The sequence below is a fragment of the Gekko japonicus genome, unplaced genomic scaffold, assembly GCF_001447785.1.
Source record: "Gekko japonicus isolate JY-2015 unplaced genomic scaffold, Gekko_japonicus_V1.1 scaffold1346, whole genome shotgun sequence".
Lineage (NCBI taxonomy): Eukaryota > Metazoa > Chordata > Lepidosauria > Squamata > Gekkonidae > Gekko > Gekko japonicus.
The window spans coordinates 388,557-411,384 of NW_015162521.1; the positions used below are offsets into that span (position 1 = coordinate 388,557).

Here is a 22,828-nt window from a genome sequence, read left to right on the forward strand (position 1 = left end):
CCTTCATAAGAAGACACTGCTGGATCAGACCAGTGGTCCATCTAGTCTAGTGTCTCGTATCAAACAGAGGGCCAACAGCAGGGCATAGAGGCCTTCATAAGAAGACACTGCTGGATCAGACCAGTGGTCCATCTAGTCTAGTGTCTCGTCTCACACAGTGGCCAACCAGTTCCTCCGGAGGGCCAACAGCAGGGCAGAGAGGCCTTCATAAGAAGACACTGCTGGATCAGACCAGTGGTCCATCTAGTCTAGTGTCTCGTCTCACACAGTGGCCAACCAGTTCCTCCGGAGGGCCAACAGCATCGCAGAGAGGTCTTCATAAGAAGACACTGCTGGATCAGACAAGTGGTCCATCTAGTCTAGTGTCTCATCTCACACAGTGGCCAACCAGTTCCTCTGGAAGGCCAACAGCAGGGCATAGAGGTCTTCATAAGAAGACACTGCTGGATCAGACCAGTGGTCCATCTAGTCTAGTGTCTCATCTCACACAGTGGCCAACCAGTTCCTCTGGAGGGCCAACAGCAGGGCATAGAGGCCAAGGCCTTCCCCTGATGTTGCTTCCTGGCTCTGGGATTCAGAGGATTAGTGTCTCTGAAGGTGGAGGTTCCCCTCAGACACAACATGCCACCCTTTTCTTTGGACGGAGCTACAGCAGCGCAGCAGTGCTCAAATGCACAAGACCCGTTTTCTATAAACAAAAACCAGCCTCCTGCACCGCTTCCGGACACTTCTGTAATCTCTTAATCCATAGTCAAGGGAACCTGAGGTCTGTATGTTAAGCCCCCTCATTAACTTGCAGTGAGGTAAATCCATGTGAGTTCAGAAAATTTGTACATGTCCATTTAACATCATGTGCATGTTTGTGCAACTTCAGGCTTAGGAACTTCCACAGCTGGGAAGTATGAAGCGGCCTTATAGTAACCAGACCCTTGGTCTATCAAAGCCCGTATTTTCTACTCAGGCTGGCAGCAGCTCTCCTCAGGCCGAGGTCTCATACACCCCCTGCTGCCAGATCACTTTTAACTGGAGATGCCGGGGATTGAACCTGGGACCTTCTGCGTTCCAAGCAGATGCTCTATCACTGAACCAGTTTCATTGCTGAGGGAAGAAGAGCTGATGATGACAGCAGGGGAAAAGTGGGTTGGGGGCTGTGCTGAACGGTTGGCGTTCAAGTCTCTGAATAGTCCTGACCACTTAGTTTCCCCTTTCCCTCCACCCTAGCCACTGTCTGTCTTTTTCAAGTCTTCAGCAAGACCTCTTGACGCTTCTGCAGCCTGAGGGCTAGAAACTATACATTGCATAGGTTGCTGGCTTGGCTCCCAGCCCGCCTCTCCAGTTGCTCAAAGCCCTTCTCCATTGCAGAAGCGGTTCTGTGCTGTGGAGCAGGTTTGTGCGGCATGGGGCACTTCTGCTGATACGCGGCCAGTCTTTCAATGAGCCGGAACTTGCCCGGTGCTAGAGGAGCATGCTCCACAGTGCACAAAGAGCGATGTGAGCAGGAAGAGATCTTAGACTCCAGGCTTTGATGCTGGGACGTGTTGCCGAGTTGCAGCTAACTTAATGGCGACCCCTTGTGAGGTTTTCAAGGCCAGAGATGTTCAGAGATGGTTTGCCATTGTCTGCCCGACCTCCTGCTTAGCTTCTGAGATCTGATGAGATTAGGCTGGCTGAAGCCATCTAGGTCATGGCACAGACAAACAGGTAGTTTGGCATTGCCTCCCTCTGCCGAGCAATCTGTATTAGTTGGTGGTCTCCCACCCAATTACTAGCCCACGTAATTTCTGAGATCTGACATGATCATGCTGGCCTGGGCCATCTAGGTCAGAGTGCTGTATAGGGATGGGCACGAACCTAAATTCATCATGAAAATTGCCCGTTTTCATGAACCGAGGGTCGTGTAGTTGCGCCTGCAACAAACCTCCCATGAACCTCCATGGTTTTTACAGAGGTGCATGTGGTTCGTGTTGGCAGTTAGTGTGGCAGACATGCTGGTGCTGATCAATTAATAATCAAAGCAATGGGAGGGATTCTGCAGCCCTTCTGCGGCTTTGGAAACACCAATAGTGGCCCTCCAAACACCAAACAAAAGTGGCTCTTTGGGGGACCTGGGGGCATGGAGGAAAGCACGAAAGAGCCTGGGTTGGGGGGGGGGGTGGAAGGAGAAGAGGAAGAGGCGGAGGAGGGGTGCACAGTGGCGACACAGGAGAGAAAGGAGGTGGAAAACCGAGGCTTGGGGGAGAAAGGGGAAGGCAATCTCCTTTTTGCAGAAGCAGTGGGAAGTTCAGGAAACTGGCCTGTGGGGCAGTCTGAAGGAGACTGGCAGAGGAGGTCAGGCCACAAAGGGGGACCCCAGGAGGCCTGGAAGTCGAGGATCAGAGTGTCAGAAGAAAAATGTGGGTGCAATCTTCTTTTGATAGAAGGGGCAGGAGTTCTGGGAAACTGGCCTGTGGGTCAGCCAGAGGGAGGCCAGCAGATGAGGCCAGGCCAAAAAGGGGGACCCCAGGAGGCCCGGAAGTCCAGAATCACAGGGTCAGAAGGAAAAGGGGGGTAATCTCCCTTTGGTAGAATAGGAGAGTCAACTGGAGACTTGCTGCAAGTTTGGCATTTCTAGCCAGCAGGGGGCCACTCTACTGCATCATGAACCTCACAAAATGAACTGGTTTGGTAAATGGGAAGGTTCGTGAAAGTTTGTGAGACCCCACGAACCAGGACGGACCTGTTTTCTTGATTGGTGCCCATCCCTAGTGCTGTACTTAGGGCTTATTTAAAGGTTTTTTAAGGCCTATGTCCACACCTCCCTTGCTTACTCAAGTTGTCCTCATGACTTGGTCTCGATCTGCGGTCTCATTCCTATCCACTGAATCGCCCTGTTCCTTGGGGGGGGGGGGTCTTCTCTCTGCTTGTGTCAAAACCTTGCACCTTCTTATGTGAGGCTGAAGGAAGGATCTGCTGCTTCATGCCTTGGGCTGCACTGGGGTGCCTTGGATGTGCTTGGGAAGCTGGGAGTTGCCAGGGGGCTAAGCTTTTGTGGGGGCACAGGAAGTGGGGGGATCGCATGGGTGCCATGGTTGCAGGAAGGAGTGGGCCAAGCTGTGATGCTGCTTGCTTTGGGGTGGGGCTTGGGACCACCTCCCTCTGCGCTCGGCCGCTTGCCTCCTCCACAGCCGGCTCCTCTTCGTATCTCCCTCTTCTCTTCCCTTCCCTAGAAGCGGCTGCTTCCCGAGGAGTGGAGCAGCCCAGAGGCGGAGGGGGCGGCGGCGGCGGGCTGGAAGGTCAGGAGGAGGAGGAACGCCTTCGGCGGCCGCAGCCGCAAACCGGCCAGGATCAAGCAGGTGGGGCGGCGGGGAGCCAAGGGGCGTGGCCAGAAGCGCCGGGCAAAAGCCAGCTTCCAGCCAGAGGTAACTGCCCCCCTCCCCACACATTCCCAGGTGCAGCTACTGTGCTCTGCTCCCACATCATCCGGTGGTTTTTTTAGCCAGCCCCACTGGTGTCATGTATCTCCCTGGATGTCAGGGGCGCATCACTGTTGTCAGACTGCAGGTGCATCTTGCCTTCCTTGTTCAATCTGCCCTGTCCTTTTGTCATGGGTGGTGTCACAGATGAAATCTACCACTTTCTACGTTATTTCGCACGCATCCCACCCCTTGCTCCTGGGTTTCCTCCTCAAATCTCCTTACGTTTCCTTCTGGCCCAATCAGCCGCCTCCTTCCTGTCCAGGACCGCCTCCGTCTACTAGTGTCTTCTTCCTCCCTGCTGTGTGTCTCTGCTGTGGACTCCTGTGTGCTTTGCTGGCTGGTTGTGGCAAAGGAAAGGTAGGAACAGCGGGAGCTGAAGAAAACTGTGTTGCCGAACCCACCGGGCTGCGTAGTTTAAATGGCTCTGGGTGGGCTCTACATTACCCCTGTGTAAGGCCCACCAAAGCTTCTGGAGGACGTGGGGCTGCCCAGTGCGGTAGCCTTTGCAACCCATTAGTCAAAGGGTGGGGGAGTCTTCCTCCAAACCTCTCCTGAGCCTGTGGTGTAACCTGGCACTATTCAGGTGAGTCTCGGCCACATTTGTATGACCACAGGCCTATGACTTGCTGTTGGGAGCTCATGGCTGTTTCTGATGTTTTTTGCCCATATTTGTCTTAAGAGGAATACTGTTTTAGAATGGCTAGACATATGTTGAGTCTGAAGATTTAACATATATCATCATCAGCTGCTGGTCTGCCCCAAAGATATGTAACAAACACGCTCTGCTTAGGGATGAGGGAACATAATTGTAGGATGAAATTGTAGTGTTTTGTTTTTTTAAAGCTAGTATTAACCATATTTTTGAAGCAAGCAGGGGATTCCTAAGCAGGGGACCACCACCAAGAAGGCCCTGCTGTCTTATAACCTTCTTGCCTCCTGTCTCAGCAGCACCCAGAAGAGAGCAGCTTCCTGAAAATTTAAGAATCCTTTAGGGTGCTAGAAGGTGTGATGAGGTGCACCTAAACATGTAATGGATGGATCGCAACTGTCTTAGGTAGGGGTGTGCAAAAAAAAAAAAAAAAGGACCCGAAAAATATTAGTATTCCTGAATAGCAATATGGTATTGTATTGGTGTTCGGGTAAATATTCAGGAAACCTGAATTTTATTTGGCTGCATTATATGCTATGGGGACCATGCCGGCATAACTTGGTGAGTCCAGAAGTCTAAACTTTAAATGCCTTCTGAGTTCACTCGCTGAGTCATGCCATCATAGTGGCACAGCTCAGCGGGTGAACACAGAAGGTATTTAAAGAGACCGTGTCTCTTTAAATGCCTTCTAGTCATGCCTGAATAAAAGCTGAATAGTATCGGCTATTTCGGTAGCCGAATAAGAATCTGTATTCAGCTGAATAAATACTTGAAAAATACCAATAAGGTATTTTTCAGGTATTTATTCGGCTCATTATATATCGAGTGCACACCCCTAGTCTTAGGACCAATTCTTACTTAATCTGTTAAAATCACTGGTGGGGGATATGTGGGAGAGATCAAACCACATTGCTAGAGCCGGACAAAGCACAAAGTTGGGTACCAGAGTCTGCAAATAGACACAGTTGGGAGCACCTAGTAACAGGTTCTGACCAATCGATGGAGAGTTGGCCTTGAAATGTAGCACTTGTCCGTCACCACAGGTTGGTACCTGGCTTAGGCTGTCCTCTCATTTTGTCCCAGTTCATTGGCACCCTCTGTAAAGCGTGAGTTGATGGTCTCCGTGTGATTCTTGTGAGGTGGTGTTCAATAAGGGGAAGCAAGGTTATGCACCAGAGGACCCACAACATGCAAATTGGTGCGTATCCCTGGTGCTGTTTGGTCAGTGGAAATGAGGACAACCCCCACCCCCCGGCGGTTATGTCTTCTGGGAGATTTTGATGTTCCCAGATTATTGCTTCATCCAGAACTGTATGAAATGGGAACCCAGAAAAAGTGCAGCGTTCTCACAGCTTTCGCCATTATTACCTGTGTCAGACAGGCACCGAGCGCTCTCAGCTTGTTGTAGGGTTCTTTGGGAACCGGCACCAACAATTAATGAATAATCTGCCTTGAGTCCAATTGAGAAAGGTGGACTATAAATCAAAAAGAGTGCTATGTGGTTTATGAGAACCAGATACATTGAATCATTGCTGTAGGGGGCCCCTTCTCTCGCTTACCCCATAACCCTGTGTATGCATGTACTAACCCTGGGCAACCTACAGAAAAACTCTTTAAGATGCCCTCAGAATCCTGGTTGTCTTTAAACTGTACCGTCAGATTACAAGTTTCTAGTCCTTATGGTTGCAGCAACACTTGGAAGGAAATGCGCAGGGAAAAGTCTAGAGACTAGGGGCAAGGCTGCAAATGGAAAGCTATAAACACTCCTTTTTCTCGACTGAAACTGAAGAGCTTCACTGTATTCAAGCTTCTATGGCAACGACTTTTAGTAAGGTTCCTCTGAAATAGGAGCAGTGTATGCTTCATCCGTGAAAACGTCAGTGCAGTCTTGCTAGTTAATTTTTTTATGCAGCCCATGAGAAGTTACTGGGCTCAGACCAAGGGTCCAAATTCTATGCTAGGGGGAAGGGGGGGAAACCCCTAATTTTATTTGCACAATTTACTCAAGTCCATTTCGGTTCACGTTAACATTGCTGTTTCTCCATGGCAGTTCAGATAGCTCAGGAAACCCCGCCCTTTCCTGGAAGCTTTGGTTATATCCCTCTCTGTCCTCTGGGATTTTGCCAGGCACATCTGAAGTTTCGAGCTTTTTGGCAGTCGTAGGGGTTTACGTTCCCCCTGAATGCCAGATTCTGCACGGGTTGCCACGTTCCATGTCTGGGGAGCATGCTCGGGGACACGGAGAGGTCTAATCATGCTCCATTCCCTCCCTCCCAATTTTACCGCAGGCCGAGGAGCTGCCCTCCGTCAGCAAACCGATCGACCTGTCCAAGCCGCAGAACCGACAGATGCCTGACCAACAGCCGCTGAAGCTAAAGGAGGAAGTCAAGAAGGAATTGTCTCAAGACTGCGTGAAGGACCTCCCCATCGTACTGCAGCAAGTCAAGGAAGAGCCGGAAGTCCCCTGCCACCCCACCCCACCGACCCAGGTCCTGGTGAAGGTGAGAATTCTCACATCTTGCTACATTTGCAGATGTCTCTGAAGAAGAGATGGGCTTTGTACCCTACCCAACGGAGTCTCAGAGCATCTTACAGTCTCCTTTTGAGAGCCGGTGTGGTGTAGTGGCTAGGAGCATGGAGTCTAATCTGGGAGAACCGGGTTTGATTCCCCACTCTTCCACATGCAGCTGCTGCCATGACCTTGGGTCAGTCACAAGTTCTCTCAGAGCTGTTCTCTCAAGGGCAGTTCTCGAAAGAGCTCTCTCAGCCCCACCTTCCTCACAGGGTGTCTGTTGTGGGGAGGGGAAAGGAAGAGGAAGAAGAAGAGATTGGATTTGCTCTTTTGAGAACTATTCTTGGGAGAATGGGGAATCAAACCTGAGAGCCAGTTTGGTGTAGTGGTTAAGTGTGCAAACTCTAATCTGGGAGAACCGGGTTTGATTCCCCACTCCTCCACTTGCACCTGGCTGGATGACCTTGGGCAAGCCGTAGTTCTGACAAGAGCTGTCTTTGAAAGGGCAGTCCTTAAAAGAGTCCTCTCAGCCCCACCTCCCTCACAGGGTGTCTGTTGTGGGGAGGGGAAGGGAAAGGAGTTTGTAAGCCGCTCTGAGACTCCTTTGGGTAGTGAAGGGCGGGGTATAAATCCAATCTCCTCCTCCTCCTCCCTCCTCCTTCTTCCTTCTTCTTCCTTCTTCTTCCTTCTCCTCTTTGCTTGGCCACTCGAGTCATTCTGGGTTGAAGTTTCTAGCATCGGGACCGCATTCAGATGTCTCCTACCTTTTTTCAGAAGGGGGTGTTGTTTTTATGTTCCGCCCTCCATACTTCACTAGGCCGCTCACAAAATGAAAGAGGCGTGTGAAATGGAATAAAAACACAGACCCGTCTTCTTTTACATATAGCAATGTGCCAACTGGTATGGTCACTAGGAAGCCACCTGTTGGTTATCCTACCAGTCTGGGTGGTCTGTCCGCCATTGAACAGAAGCCAGGACTTTTCCGTAGTGGCTCTACGGAATGGGCTCCTTGAAGAGGTGAGCGGGAGCCCCCTCCTTGGTGATCATTCAGAGGGCTCTGCAAGGACCACCTGTTTGCCAGGGCTTTCGATGGGGTTGGGGGGGGGGGGATTTGGGGTTTGCGATTTTGTTTTTAACAGATAAACTAAACAGCTAAAACAGCTAAGCAGCGAGTAGTAGTATGTAGTAGTATGTTTATTACGGCATCGCGCCAAACATTAACCAAGACATGTTTGGATGATAAAATATCTGGGTAAAATGCAATAAATATATCTTAAGACCATAAAAATGTTTGACAAATCCAGTAAGAAATATAAAAGGGCAAAAAGGGTTTTATACATTTAGCCATACATTTATTTATTTATTTATTTAATTCAATTTATACCCCGCCCTCCCCGCTATGTGAGCTCAGGGCGGCTTACAAAGAGGCATAAGCCAATATAAAACATATTTAAAACCATTTAAAATCACTACAGTACAGTAACATTATTAACAAAAGTGCTCTAGATGTTCTAACATGATCTTCCGCCCAAAGTTTAGCCACAGATTCAGTAAGGACTGGAAGTGTCAACTTTTTGCTCTTGTTGCGGCTTGTTCTTTCTGAAGCGTGGCCTCCTTGGGGGTCCATAGGCCCCTTGGCACAATGTGGGGGGCACAGCATGGGGGCCTGCAGTGGGAGGGGGAAATTGGCAGAAGTCCCTCTATTCTTAAGCGAACACTAATTTCACTTGCACGAATGGAGGAAGAGGAGGAGCCCAAATTCAGCAATGCAAACCAGCAGTTATACAAACCAGCTTGAAACTTCAGCTCGCCCAAAGGTGTTTTCGAGTGGCCTTCTAACGGTAAACTTCCCGGGGGAAGAGTGTTGCTGTGAATTGGTGCCACCACCGAGAAGGCCCCGTCAGTTTTAGAGCTGCTGGCTTGGCTTGGCTTGGCTTGGCTTCAGAAGGCTGCGGCACGCAGAGCAACATCTCAGAGTCTCAGACGCTGCATGAAACATACCTCCTCCTGCTTTTTTGTTGCCAAGGCAGTTTCTCGACAGGTTGTCTGAGAATCCAGGAGCTGCAGCACATGAAACTCTCCCTCCAGGCGACGCTCTCTTGCTGTTAAATTGCTCTGTGCACATGGCTTCTATCCAGATGTCGCCTAGGGCATCACTGTTCAGTACTTTTAAAGCGCTGTCCGTGATGAGCCGCTTCCTCTTGGTTGCAGAAAAGACACCACGTACCTACAGAGTCTGTGTTGTGTTCCTGACGGGCTCCGTCTGATTCGTTTTCACAGGAATCAGATACCAGATTACCTGCTGTCAACCTCCTCCTTGCGACATCTCCCAAGATCAAGAAAGCGCGCGCAGAACCGGGTGGGGACCGTCGCCCGTTGACCGATTCTCCGGTAAGCTTCAGTTGGGACCACGGCAGGGAGGGAAGGGGGAGAAACCAATTCAGCGTGCCCCTTTGGTATGTTATTACACAACTACACCATGTTCCTTTTGATACTGTCCATGGGGTTTTCTTGGCAAAAATACTGGGGTGGGTTGCCATTTCCTTCTCCAGGGGAAAGATTGAAGGTCAAAGAAGAGGGGGACGGCAAAGGATGAGATGGTTAGACAGTGTCATAGATGCAACGAACATGAAACTGAGCAAACCTCAGAGGACGGCGGAAGACAGGAAGGCCTGGCAGGATCTGGTCCATGGGGTCGCGAAGAGTCGGACTCGACTGTGCGACTGAACAACAGCAACAAACCATGTTCCTGTCTCTTGCCTTCCGGCCTTCAGCTGTCTTCTTTGTGACATCCTGTTTTAGGGGGTTCTGGTGCCCAGCTGCTTGGAGAGGGAGGGGAGGGGCTGTGGCTCAGTGGCAGAGCCTCTGCTTGGAATGCAGGAGGCTCCAGGTTCAATCCCCAGCATCTTCTGGGCGTGGAACAGGGGTCACTGTGTGTGTGGGGGAGGTGTTTGTGAATTTCCTGCATTGTTCAGGGGGTTGGACTAGATGACCCTGGAGGTCCCTTCCAACGCTATGATTCTTTGCAGTCCCACATGGGACTGTGCCCCCACAGGCCTGCCGCAGAGAGAATCTCACAAGCTCCTAGAGCCTTCTAGTAGAAAAGAGCACCACCACCACCCATCCGGGTTGGTGGTTTCCTGCCCGAACTGTCATGTGACTGATGATCCACACCCTCCTCCACGGAAAGTGAGCTTGCTGCCCTCCCATACGGGACTGCACAGAAGCCACAAAGACGAAAACGTAGTTGCACTTCCCTGGAACCGATGTTCGTTGAGTGGTCCTCTGTGCAGGCACACATCCTTCCCCCCCCCCCCTTTCCTTGTCACAGGCTGCTCTGCATTCAGGGCCAAATCCTCACCCAGGCGACACAAAGACTGCGGGAAGACGGTTCTCCTGATCACGTGACTGTTTGGGCGGGAAACCTCCAACCCGGATGGGGGAGGGGCTCTTTATACTAGAAGACTCTAGAAGCCTTTAAGATTCTCTCCGTGGGAGGCCTGCACATGCGCAGTCCCATGTGTGCCTGCACAGAAGACCACTCAGTTACAGGTCAATGCAATGATGTTTCCTTAGTAAACAGAACAGGCCAACAATGTTTTCTTAGTAAACAGAGTAGGCCATGTTGTAACCTGGGTCGAGCCCCCCTGGGCCTGGTCCAGTGTACCTATTTCTCCAACTCCCACCCCAGTGCTTGGTTCCTGGGGCACTTGGTGCAAAGACCTAGGCCAGAGGATGGAATCTAGAAGCCTGTAACTGATTCCCAGCAACTACAGAAGGACATATACTAAAAAAAAACGGTGTATGTCCTCCTGTAGTTGCTGGGTTGCTTCCTGAAACAGAGTGATGATGTGTGTCTGTGTGTGTGTGTGTGGAAGGAAAATGGTGGGGCGTGGTTCCCCCCCCCCCCCCCGGAGGCCTGCGTAACATCTATCATTCTGGACCTCCTGACGGTTGTTTGTTGCTGCAGGTGTTGGCGGGGCTGCCTCAGTCTAAGAGCACCAGGGAGACACAAGGCGGGGAGGTGGTCGTGCTGGATGACGACGAGGATGACGAAGTGGAACCGCTGCAACCGATACGCCCCCCGGTGGTGAGTGGCACGCGAGTCTGGGGGAATCTTCGGAAACCCTGGGTTGTTCTCTGTCGTCTCGGGGAGATGGAGGATGGGTGACTTTGTGTGTGGGCGGTGTCAGTACGTTGCCACATTTTGAGGTGGCAACAGGAGTACTAGGACCGGTGTTAGAGGTAGACAATGGTGGAGATGTTAAGTGCCATTGTGCAGCCACAGTGAGGCCCTTTTATAAAAGCCAGAAGGCTGTTTGGTGTAGTGATTAAGAGCGGCGGACTCTAATCTGGGAGAACCGGGTTTGATTCCCCACTTCTCCACATGCAGCTGCTGGCATGACCTTGGGTCAGTCACAAGCTCTCTCAGAGCTGTTCTCTCAAGGGCAGTTCTTGAAAGAGCTCTCTCAGCCCCACCTGCCTCACAGGGTGTCTGTTGTGGGGAGGGGAAGGGAAGTGGATTGTAAGCCGCTCTGAGACTCCTTTGGGTAGTGAAGGGCAGGGTATACATCCAATCTCTCCTTTCTTCTGCTGCTTCCGTAGGAGCTCTTAAAGGAATCTTTTGTGGTATCAACTGTCCGCAAAAGTATTTTCTAATTTTAGGCTCCCCCCCCCCCCCCCCCTTTTTGCATTTTCTTTAACTCACAAATGCATGGTCTCCTCAAAAACTCTCCCTGTATCTTGATCCCATCAGTAAGCACACATTTGGTTACGAAGGGCCTGGAATGAAGGGCCCGGGGCGGGGATTGTAGTGTTTTATAAGTGCCGAAATGTGTGATTTTTGGAACAGTGGCAGCTTGGCGATTTGGGGGGGATGTACCACATTCATGGGAAGTTGTGCAGCGCCGCCGTTCTCCTTGAAATTCCAGTTTTTGAGCTAGAAAGCGAAGCTCAGCAGATTTTTGCTACAGCCGCAGTGAATGCCACTCCCAGTTGCATGGGAGCTTAGTGGCTTGCAGAGGGGAACGGAGAAGGCGTTTAGAATTTCAGAAGAGCCATGCTGGATCAGACCAAAGTACCATCAAGTCCAGCATTTTGTTCATGCTGCCACTAAGATTACTATAATGTCATCCTCCCGACCATGCTTACCAGCAACTGGTACAAAGAGGCATATACCACCTCTGGTACTGGAGGTAGCAGATGTCCATCATGACTAGCAGCCATTGGTAGCCCCGCCCTCCGTGAATTTGTCTCTTCCCCTTTTAAAGCCTTCCAGTTTGGTGGCCGTCTCCACATCCTGTGCTACCGAGTTCCACAAAATAGAGGATGTTACAGGGTTGTTTTCTGTTGCCCCACAAGGTTGGAGCCGAACCATCAAGTTGAAATTAAATCAGAAAAGTTTTTGGCTAAACATTACGGAGAACTTCCCGACAGAGTGGTTCCCCAGTGGAACGGGCTTCCTCGGGAGATACTTTGGAGGATGTCAAACAGAGGCTAGATGGCCATCTGACAGCAATGCTGATTCTGTGAACTTGGGCAGATCGTGAGAAGGGAGGGCAGGAAGGACTGCATCAGTGCTTAGTTCTCGTGGCCCTTTCTTACACGCCCAGGGAAATGCTGATCGCCATATTGGGATCTGGAAGCAGTTTTTCTCCAGGCTGGTCTGGCTGGAGACCCTGGAGGTTTTTTTGTCATCTTCTGGGCCACGAAGGACAGCGGTCACTGGGGGTGTGGGGGGAAGAGGTATTTGTAAATTTCCTGCATTGTGTAGGGGGTTGGACTAGATGACCCTGGAGGTCCCTTCCAACTCTATGATTCTAGGATTCTATGAATTTAACTACGCACTGAAGAAGTCTGTTCTGAACCTCCCACCCTTCACCTTCAGAGGACGACCCCGGGTTCCAGTACTGTGGGAGAGGGAGAAAAGCTGCTTCCCGCCCAGTCCTTCCACACCATGCATTAATCTGGCTTCTTTCCTCGTTCCTTAGATAATGGAGATCTACAGTCTGGGCGGCGTGCAGCCCCTGAGCCAGCTGGACAGCGTCCTGCGAGAGTTCCTGACGGAACTGAATGAGATCCCTCTCCCTGCCCACTGGGAGGTGCTACCCTTGCTGGGCGGCCCAGACCTGCGCCTGGTGCAGCGCTCGAAACAGTCCACCATGTCGGCGGCGGTCATCCACATCCGCCCGGGCCTCTTCTTCCACGTGGTGGTGCGGAACCTCCCCGTGCCTCCCGAGCACGAACTCTACGCCAGCCATCCGGCCCGCCTCACCACGGTCGACGAAGTGGTGGAACTGATCTGCGACCTGGAGGCCTATCGGCTCTGTCCCGGCTGGCCGGCGGGCTGGCACGCGGGCGAACGGTCTCAGGCCTGCGACGTTCTCGTGTACTCGGGCTGCTGCCCGCAGTGCCGGCTTAACCCTTGGCCGTCAGGGAGCGGGGCCCGCTAAGAACCGAGCTGGAGGGGTGGGGGAAGGGGCGATCTGGAGACGGGACTTGCCCCCCCGGGGCAGTTAAGTGGGCAGAAGTTTTATTTTGACACTGGAAATGGCTCGGATATCTGAACGGATCATTCCTTGCCGCCAATAGCTTTATATTCCCCCCCCCCCTCTCGTTCAGTAGCTTGGCACAAAAAGGTCTGTTTTGTTTTTTCCTCTTGTTGTCTCCTGTGTCTCCGCCCCCTGCCCTGTATACTGCTTCTACATTTCTCACGGAGAGTGAAAAGTTTCTTGCAGAGACTAGGCTCCTGTCTTGCTTTGATCGTTTGCTCACCTCCGGCCAGAGAGTCGCATTGTGAACCACAGCACGTCGCCGACGGCGGTCTCGGATCACCACTGTCCTGCACTTTTAAACTTCAGGCGTTCGGCAGAGCGGCACTCGACGTTGGGCCGACGGGAACGTGCAGAAACCTCCTTATGCATCCGGCTTGGACTCTCCTCTCTGTCACTCTCCTCATCTTCTCCTGCTTGCCTAACCCCACCGTGCTGTCGGATTTAGCACAGTCCCAGAAGACGTCTCAATCGGCAGCGTGACCTTCTCCAGACATGGGAAGGGGAGGATTTTTAGAAAAGGATCTCCTTCTCCAACTCGAATGCCTCCTGGCAAGGACCTAGCCCTTCTTTCCCCCCGGTATGCATCTAAAAAATTTGAAGTGTTGCCTCAGGCATGTTTTTCTGTTTCCGAGTTTGGAGGATTAGTTCAGTTGGAGGACCGGAGGCGTTCCGTTTGGGGGACACAGAAGGTGAAACAGACCTGGCTGGAAGGCGGCGAGGCGGCTGGCTGGCTGCCCCTCCCATTTGCAGAGAGGTTCCGGCATGTCCTGTTCAGGGAAGCTCTTCAGAAGCCATAGCCGCGCGTCCCTCGCTGACTCTGTGGTTTCGTTTCGCGTCTTCCGTCTGTGCGGTTGGCGGCAACAGCAGCAAAACACACACCCACCCCCCGGGCGTTCTCCCTCACGGCACTCTCGGTTTTGTAATATTTTTTTTTGTGCTTCTTCTCCCCCCCCCCCCCCCCCCCCCGAAATCTACCCTTGAAGAAATTATCAAAATCAGAACTGGTCTCTCTATTTTTTTTAATGTATTAAAAACTTTAACGAGCAAGCGCAGTCTCGGTGTCCGTTTCTCTCTCTCTGGGTGCGTAGGCTTTTCAGCCCGTTAGCAGAAGTAACTAAACATGGGGTTAGATCCAGCAGTATGTCAGGAGATTGTGGGTCTTCTCTGCAGTGGGTCCTCTGTCTGGGTTATCTGTGGAGTAATAACCACGCGGGTTGGCGGAGGAGCTGCAGTATGGAGGCGGAAGGGTACAAAACCACCCTGCCTGCCTGCTTGCTGTGTGTCAGCACAGTTACAGTGATGGAAAGGGAGAAGAGGATGATTTCTCTCCCTCTCTTCTCAGGGCACCTTGCCGTCTCGCACGGGACCCGTAACCCAGCACATCGCCTTTCCCGTCGTCGGAAGGGACTGCAGGATGCAGGGGAATGTGGGAAATGTATTTATTTATTTCATCCCATTTATGAATCGCCTAGTCCCACAAATGTGGCGCTCTAGGCGACAGACCAACTTAAAACTATTAAAACCGTATCCGACATACGGTACGCAGTTAAAAACAACTGGTGAATTTTGTGTTTTGTCGTTCCCTCCAGTGGTCCCTCTAAGCTGAGTTAGTGTGAGCTGGCTCACGGATTTTTAGCCTCCGGCTCACACGTTTCTGTCTTGGCTCAGGAAGGGACGTCTCCAGAGCAAACTGATATATGCAGTAGCCAGACAGCTTTCTCATGACTTTAAGGCCAGTCGCTCACCAAGCAGGATTTTTGCTCACAAGACTCCACGGCTTAGAGGGCGCATCGGTTCCCTCCCGTTCCTGGTCTGTGAGTGTTTCATGGGGATGGGGAAGGAATAAGTTCACAAGGGGTCGGAGATTCAGGTAGGGTGGTTTTGTGCCAGCCATGATACAAACTGTCACCGTCCTCAACCAAACGCCTGGTGGAATACATCTGCCCTACAGGCCCTGAGGAATTGCGTAAGATCCTGCAGGTCCCTGGTTTTATTTGGCAGAGAGTTCCACCAGGTCGGGGCTGGGGCCGAGAAGGCCCTAGCCCTTGTTGAGGACAGCCAGCTCTCTCTAGGGCCGGGGACTGCCAGTAAGTTATTCCAGGGGTGTAACGGAGGAGGCGGTCCCACAGATACGTTTGTCCCAGACGACTCAAGGCCTTAAAAAACAAAACCTTGAACTGGAAGCCAGTGCAGCCGGCGCAGCACATGTTGAATACATGCAGTCCATGATGTGCCTGTCAGGACACGTGCGACCGCATTCTGGATCAGTTGGAACGTCCGGGTCAGTCTCAAGGGCAGGCCAGCGTTGAGCGAGTTACAGTAATCTAACCGGATGTGACTGTCGCATGGATCTGCAGGTATTGCTCCCTGCAGACCACTGGGTCCAAACCGTGCGTAGTTTGCCAATTAAAATATGAAGTAGGTCAGCCTCTCATCCCCTAAGCTGCCGTTCCAGGCCTTATCTCCTGACTTCTGTACCTTTCTGCTTGCTGTGACGGCCTCCGACCCGGTTCCTGGGTGTGTACCTTCCTTGTGTCCTGTGACCCGACTGCCTGCGGCCAGCTGGTGTGACAGAAAACGGGATATGGATAATGGGGGGGGGGGGGAGGCAGCAAGCCTGGCATTGGCTGCTTACTGAGGAACTTTAGTGGTAGGGGCTGAATTGTTGTCGGACTCAGGCTTCCCTGCCCATTGTCCCAGTTTTTTCTCCCTCAGCTTATCCTCCTGCCCTACCCAAAGGGCTTGTTTGTTTCACTTGTTCCCTGTCCATTCCCTCTTGAAGGGCTCAAAGGAGCTTCTTGTCTGGTTCTGGAGGCTCTCCCCATCTAGGCAGCTTGTGGGGCAGCCCTATCTGCAGGTGCCCCCATAGAAGCGAAAGGCTTCAGCTACGGTAGCAGTTCTCTGTCAGTGTTAAGTCGCTCACTTAACAAGGTAGTCGGAGAGTGATTCAGCAAGAACACGACTTTATTCTTCAATTCGAACACAACTCCAACACGGATCAACATCTGACAGCCAGAACAGCCTTTACATTGCAGCTGTCCTGCTTTTAAACATTTCCGGCTAGTGTAGCCACACCCACTGTACACATATCAACCTATGAGGTTGCAGAGATAAGATCCAATCACATTAGTTCCCGCTCAGGGAGCTTGCTTGAGGTGATTGGCTTGTTACTTCCTGGGCTAGCAATACTATTGGATGGATTTGGATCCTAGCCCAGGACGAAGCTTAACATTACAGTTCAGTTAGATGTTTCACAACATGTCATGCATTCAAGGCAGCTTTGAATACACTACAAATTCCTCCCCCCTAAGTAAACACAATCATGTGCAGTCATAATCGCTTAGGTAGGTTGGTGCTCGGCGCACCCGCTGAGACCTACGTAGCTGTGTAGGCTCAGGACACAGCTCAGCTTGACTCTGGAACCTCAGAGTCAGGTACACATCCGTCCTCTGTTGCGGGTCCGCAGTTAGGGGTCTGCCCTACCACTGGGACAGTATTGGCCTTGGCAGTACTCGCCTCCGGAGGAGGTCTGGGACGGTCCTCTGGTTCTGGGGACTCAGCCGGCTGGGAGTCTAGGCGTTCCTTTGCCCACCGCTGCCTACGCTGGTCTATGTGGCGTCGCCACTTGCGTCCATCTACAAGCTCGACCACATACATTCTGGAACCAAGACATTCAATTACAGTGGCTGGTAGCCACGAGTGATCCCCTGCATAGTTACGGCTGAATCCCCTGCATAGTTACGGCTGTCACCGGGTTCGTAAGTGCGGACCTTTGGGAGCGCACTCTGCTGCTGCGCCTTAAGATCGTTCAGATCTGGGTGGAGACGATCAAATAAGGTTGTAAGGCAATGCCCCATCAGCAGCTCAGCCGGGCTGCAGCCTTTGGCTGAGCACAGGGTAACGTGCTGGCGCAGCAAGAACGAGGCCAGTTTTACCCCCCGATCACCCTGCGTGAGCTTGGCAAGGGCTTCTTTGGTCGTTTGGACCATTCTTTCCTCCTGGCCGTTAGAGGCCGGGTGGAACAGAGCTGATGTCAGTTGCCTGATGCCGTTATCAGACAGGAACTGATAGAACTCCTGAGAGACAAATTGTGTGCCGTTGTCACTCACCAACACGTCCGGCAGTCCATGGGTGGTGAACAAGCGACACAGCACGTTGATGATGGCAGTCGAAGTGGTGGAGGACATGTACGGCCCCTCCAGCCACTTAGAGTACGCGTCAACTACAATCAGGAACATTTGTCCCTGCACAGGCCCCGCAAAATCCAGGTGGAGCCTGGACCAAGGCTTTCCCGCTGATTCCCACTTCTGCGGAGTGGCGGTAGGCGGTTCGGGCCTGGCCTGCTGGCAGGGCATACATCTAAGCCGGGCCACCACAAATACCCTCGGGCTAACGCCTTCATGTGGACCATGCCTGGATGGCCCTCATGCAGTGATTTCATCACTTTCTCTTGGAGCTTGTGAGGCACCACCACCAGGTTACCCCATAACACAGACCCTTTTGACACTGAAAGTTCATTTTGGCGTGCCCAATAAGGTTTGAATTCCGGCTCCACGGTACCTGCCGGCCACCCCCTCCACACCCAGTTCAAAACTCGGGCGAGTACATTGTCTTTAGCTGTCGCAGCAGCAATGTCCGTTGATGAGATCGGGGCCTCGTGTAGTTCATCAATGGCCAGCACCATGCTAGCCGGAACAGGGTCCATGTCCTGGCCGGATAGAGGTCAGCGACTGAGGGCGTCCGCAATTCCGATTGCCTTGCCCGGCCTGTGCTCAATGTCATAATAATATGCAGTGAGGAAAATCGCCCACCGCAACATCCGAGGAGACAGTATATTAGGGGTTTTCCGGTCCGGGGCAAATATCCCTAACAAGGGTTTGTGGTCTGTGACCAAAAGAAACTTTCGCCCAAATAAAAAGTCATGAAACTTTTTTACAGCAGATACTAACGCCAACCCCTCTTTGTCAATTTGGGCGTAGTTCTTTTTTGCTGCGGATAGCGATCTCGAATAAAACACGACGGGGGCTTCGCTTCCGTCTGGCATCAAATGACTGAGAACTGCCTCCACCCCAAATGGCGACGCGTCTGCTGCCAGTACCAACAGCTTCTGATCGTCGTGGTGCGTGAGGACTGTGTTTGAGGATAGCAGGCTTTTTACTCCTTTGAACGCCCACTCATGCTCCGAGCCTCACCTCCATTTTGCATCCTTGTGGAGGAGTGCATGTAATGGAGCCGCTACCGACACTTTGTGTGGGAGGAAAGCGTGGTAGAAATTCAATAGTCCTAAGAAGGACTGCAGCTCTTTCTTGTTGAGGGGCCGTGGGGCGTTCTTAATCGCCGCCACCTTGTCCTCTGTGGGGTGGACACCAGATTCATCTACCCGGAACCCCAAGAATTCCACGCTTGGGACTCCCACGAGGCATTTAGAACGTTTCACCTTAAGGCCTGCAGACCTGAAACGCTCCAATACCACCCTTACTCGATCCGTGAGCTCTTGCTCTGACCCCCCGGCAATCAGCACATTGTCGAAGTACGGTACTGTGCCTGGCACCCCTCTTAGTAACCCCTCCATTATTCCCTGGAAGATACCTGGGGCAACATTCACCCCGAACTGGAGCCTATTGACCCTAAAAGCTCCTCTGTGGGTCATGAAGGTTTGGGCTTCTGCTGCCTCCCTAGTCACTGGCAGCTGCTGGTAAGCTTGCGCTAAGTCCAGCTTGGCAAAAACCTTCCCTCCTTCCAGGGAAGCCAGAATGTGGCTGATGACGGGAACGGGGTACGGGGGTAAGGCATGGTTGATAGTGCACTTGTAGTCAGCGCAAATCCTTACTGACCCATCGGACTTTACTGCCGTTACTATGGGAGTTTCCCACTTGCCAAAAGGAACCGGCTCAAGCACCCCCTGCTCGACTAGCTTGTCCAGCTCTGCCTCGATCCGGGGCTTGAGTGAAATGGGCTCCTTCCTATACTTCAATCGGATCGGGGTTACAGAGGGGTCAAGTTCGAACGACACTGGGGGCCCGATTCTTCTCAGCAACCAACAAGGAAAACACGGCACATTTCCCCTTAAACTCAATGTTAAATGTATCCCTCCCCGCCAGAGGAATATGTCTTCCTTGAAAATCAGATACCCGGGTGTCTGCGGGCTTCAGCCTCCGCCGACTCCGGGTGGGGAAGAGCCGCTGCCACGTCCTGGAAGATATCACCGTCACGGACGATCCCGAGTCAACCTCCAGGGAACGCCGTCTAGGTAGATAGTGATGTGGATCTTCCCATAACCGCTGGTGCGAAGGACGGTCGATGCGGATGACAGGCTCGTTGTCACCTGGCAGCTGGCTTCTGATGTCTGCTCGTGACCGTTGGTTCCTTGGTGGGGATGCTGACGCTTATGTCCTCGGTGATTTGGAAGCTCAAGCGATGTGACCCCGCCTACCACACTCTTGACATGCGATGTCTCGGGTCCAACAGTGCTCGCGAGGGTGTTTCCCGCCACAACCGGCGCACCTTGGGCTAGCCGCAGGCTTCACTTGGGTCCGCTTGTCGGTTCCCGCTCTGATGGTGCACACGTCCTTGTTGTCGTCACCGCCCTCGCTGTTGGCCACCTGATGGTGTACCCGCTGCTCCGTTGATTCCAGCCGCTGGCGGACCTCTCGGGTAGATTTGTCTGCTGCCTCTGTGCGATGGCCTCAGAGTAGGCGACGGCCCAAGTCAGGGTTGTTTTGGCGAACAACTGTTGTTGCAGCTGTTTGTCCTTCATACCGCAAACCAACCAGTCTCGGAGGGCCTCTTCAACATTGGTGAAGTTGCAGGGCCGTGCAGCCTTGCGCAACGCTGCCACATACTCTGCCACCGACTCGTTAGCCACCTGTCCTCTTTTGTAGAAGGCGTGCCGGCAGGCCATCTCTGACGGCTGAGGAGAGAAGTGCGTCTTTAACTTTGCCGTCAGGTCTTTAAACTAAACCGTTTTGATGTCGGCTGGTGCTACCAGCAACCGGGCGATGTCGTACATGCTCTTGCCGCAAGAGCTCGGGAGAGTTGCCCGCTTATTCTCCTCTGTGGCGATGTCATTCGCCTTGAGGTGGAACTCGAACCCGTCAGGTAAGCGTCCCAGTCCTCGGTGGTAGGTTCGAATGCCTCAAACGTCTGGCTGTTGGCCATCCTGACAGGCGCTGCCACCGGATCGGGTGGTGCCTGCTGCTGGTCGGCCACGGCGTGTTGCTCGCTGTTGTCCACCGTGGGATTGTATTAGCGGGGCTGCCTACCCGCACTAATATCCCACCTTCGTTGCCAATTGTTAAGTCGCTCGCTTAACAAAGTAGTCGGAGAGTGATTTAGCAAGAACACAACTTTATTCTTCAACTCGAACACAACTCCAGCACGGATCAACATCTGATAGCCAGAATAGCCTTTACATTGCAGCTGTCCTGCTTTTAAACATTCCCGGCTAATATAGCCACACCCACCCACTGTACACATATCAACCTATGAGGTTGCAGAGATAAGATCCAATCATATTAGTTCCCGCTCAGGGAGCTTGCTTGAATTGATTGGCTAGTTACTTCCTGGGCTAGCAATACTATTGGATGGATTTGGATCCTAGCCCAGGACGAAGCTTAACATTACAGTTCAGTTAGATGTTTCACAACATGTCATGCATTCAAGGCAGCTTTGAATACACTACAGTCGGGACAAACAGTCATTCATCTTAAATGTTACATAAGAACATAAGAAGAGTCCTGCTGGATCAGACCAGTGGTTCATTTAGTCCAGCATCCTGTCTCACACAGTGGCCAACCAGCTCCTCTGGAGGACCAACAACAGGGCAGAGAGGCCCAGGACTTCCCCTCATAAGAAGAGCCCTGCTAGGTCAGACCAATGGTCCATCTAGTCCAGCATCCTGTCTCACAGTGGCCAACCAGTTCCTCTAGAAGGCCAACAACAGGGCAGAGAGGCTGAGGCCTTCTCTTGATAAGCACATGAGAACAGCCCTGCTGGGTCAGACCAGTAGTCCATCTAGTCCAGCATCCTGTCTCACACAGTGGCCAACCAGTTCCTCTAGAAGGCCAAGAACAGGGCATAGAGGCCGAGGCCTTCCCTGATGTTGCCTTCTGGCTCTGGGATGCAGAGGTTGACTGCCTCTGAACAGGGAGGTTCCTTTAGTCACCGTGGCTAGTAGCCACTGAATAGACCTATCTTTCATGAATCTATCTAATCCTCTTTTAATGCTGCCTGTGCCTGTGGCTATCACTGCATCATTTGGCATTGAATCCCACATTTTAATCGCTCACTATGTCAAGAAGTATGTCCCTTTGTCCTTCCTGAATCTACTACCCATCAGCTTAATTTGAATGCCCTTGAGTTGTAGTATTTGGGAAGAGAGGGAGAAAAAGTTCTCTTTGTCAGCACCCGATGCTTCATTTTATAAACCTTTATCATATTCCCCCTTTAGTCATGTCTTCTAAACTGAAAAATCCCGGACTGTTCTGTTTTCAATCCCTTTCCTAATAATCCCTGCCATAAAATTTGCCTTTTTCACCACTGCAGCCTACTGGGTTGACACTTTGATTGAGCTATCCACTACAGCCCTGATAAATTTTTCCCTCTCCGTCTCGGCAGATTCAGACCCCATTAGCCTATATTTTGATGTATCCTGGTCCTGTCGGCATTTGTTCAGCATCTAATAATCTCCATCCTTTCCTCCTTATCTCTGACCTAGGAGAGGCTGAAGGGGAATCCTTAATTGCTTTCCAGCCTAGGATTTGGCTCAATGGGAAGACTGCCACGAGGTGGAGCCAAAGCGTTCTTTACACATTTTGAAGTAATTGCAGGACAACATAAGAAGTGTTACTCATGCTGTTAGCTTGATTTTTGCAATGCTAAGCTTAAAAAAGAAGCCATTAAGTGTGTTAATTCAGTCTCCTTAAGCAAGGAAGACGCAGACTCTAAAGCGTTACTGATACACGGGAATTCTTGGTGCTTGCGGGGGGGGGGGAACAGTGGGAGGGCTTCTAGTGTCCTGGCCCCACTGCTGGACTTTCTGATGGCACCAGGTATTTTTGGCCACTGTGTGACAGAGTGTTGGACTAGATGGGCCATTGGCCTGATCCAACATTGGCTTCTCTTATGTTCTTATGCGTCTTCCTGCTGTCAGCCATGTTCCCACTGGGGTGATAAGAACCCCTAAAAATGGAGGCCTCCCGCTTAAGGGGACCAAAGTGCTTCAAAAGAGTCTCAATCCAGCCCCCTTTTAGCATTTCTCACACATTTTCAAGACTTAAAGCTGCAGCTATGACAGATCAGGACTCTTGGGGGTTACTAACTACTGTGCCTGGAGGTTACTGACTACTGTCACCCTGCCAACAAAAGTCTGCATGGCCAAAGCAATGGTATTCCCAGTAGTAATGTATGGCTGTGAGAGCTGGACTATAAGGAAGGCCGAGCGCCAAAGAATAGATTCTTTTGAATTATGGTGCTGGAGAAGACCCTTGAGAGTCCCTTGGACTGCAAGGAGATCGAATCAGTCAGTCCTAAAAGAAATCAACCCAGACTGTTCCCTGGAAGGCCAGATACTGAAGCTGAAGCTCAAATACTTTGGCTACCAAATGAGAAGGGAGCACTTACTGGAGAAGACCCCGATGCTGGGAAAGATTGAAGGTAA

General features: G+C 51.8%; 1 protein-coding gene across 9 annotated transcripts in view; it reads left to right on the forward strand.

Moving 5' to 3' along the window:
• Window positions 1-14,119, forward strand: part of MBD1 (methyl-CpG binding domain protein 1) — a 105,798-nt gene extending 91,679 nt beyond the window's left edge. For all 9 annotated transcript variants that reach the window (XM_015406236.1, XM_015406237.1, XM_015406238.1 and 6 more), the window contains 4 exons: window positions 6,393-6,605; window positions 8,897-9,007; window positions 10,587-10,706; window positions 12,607-14,119. In XM_015406236.1, the coding sequence (XP_015261722.1) occupies window positions 6,393-6,605; window positions 8,897-9,007; window positions 10,587-10,706; window positions 12,607-13,068 (906 nt within the window). In that variant the 3' untranslated portion in view covers window positions 13,069-14,119. The remainder of the gene's footprint in view (window positions 1-6,392; window positions 6,606-8,896; window positions 9,008-10,586; window positions 10,707-12,606) is intronic.
• The last annotated feature ends 8,709 nt before the right edge of the window (window positions 14,120-22,828 follow it).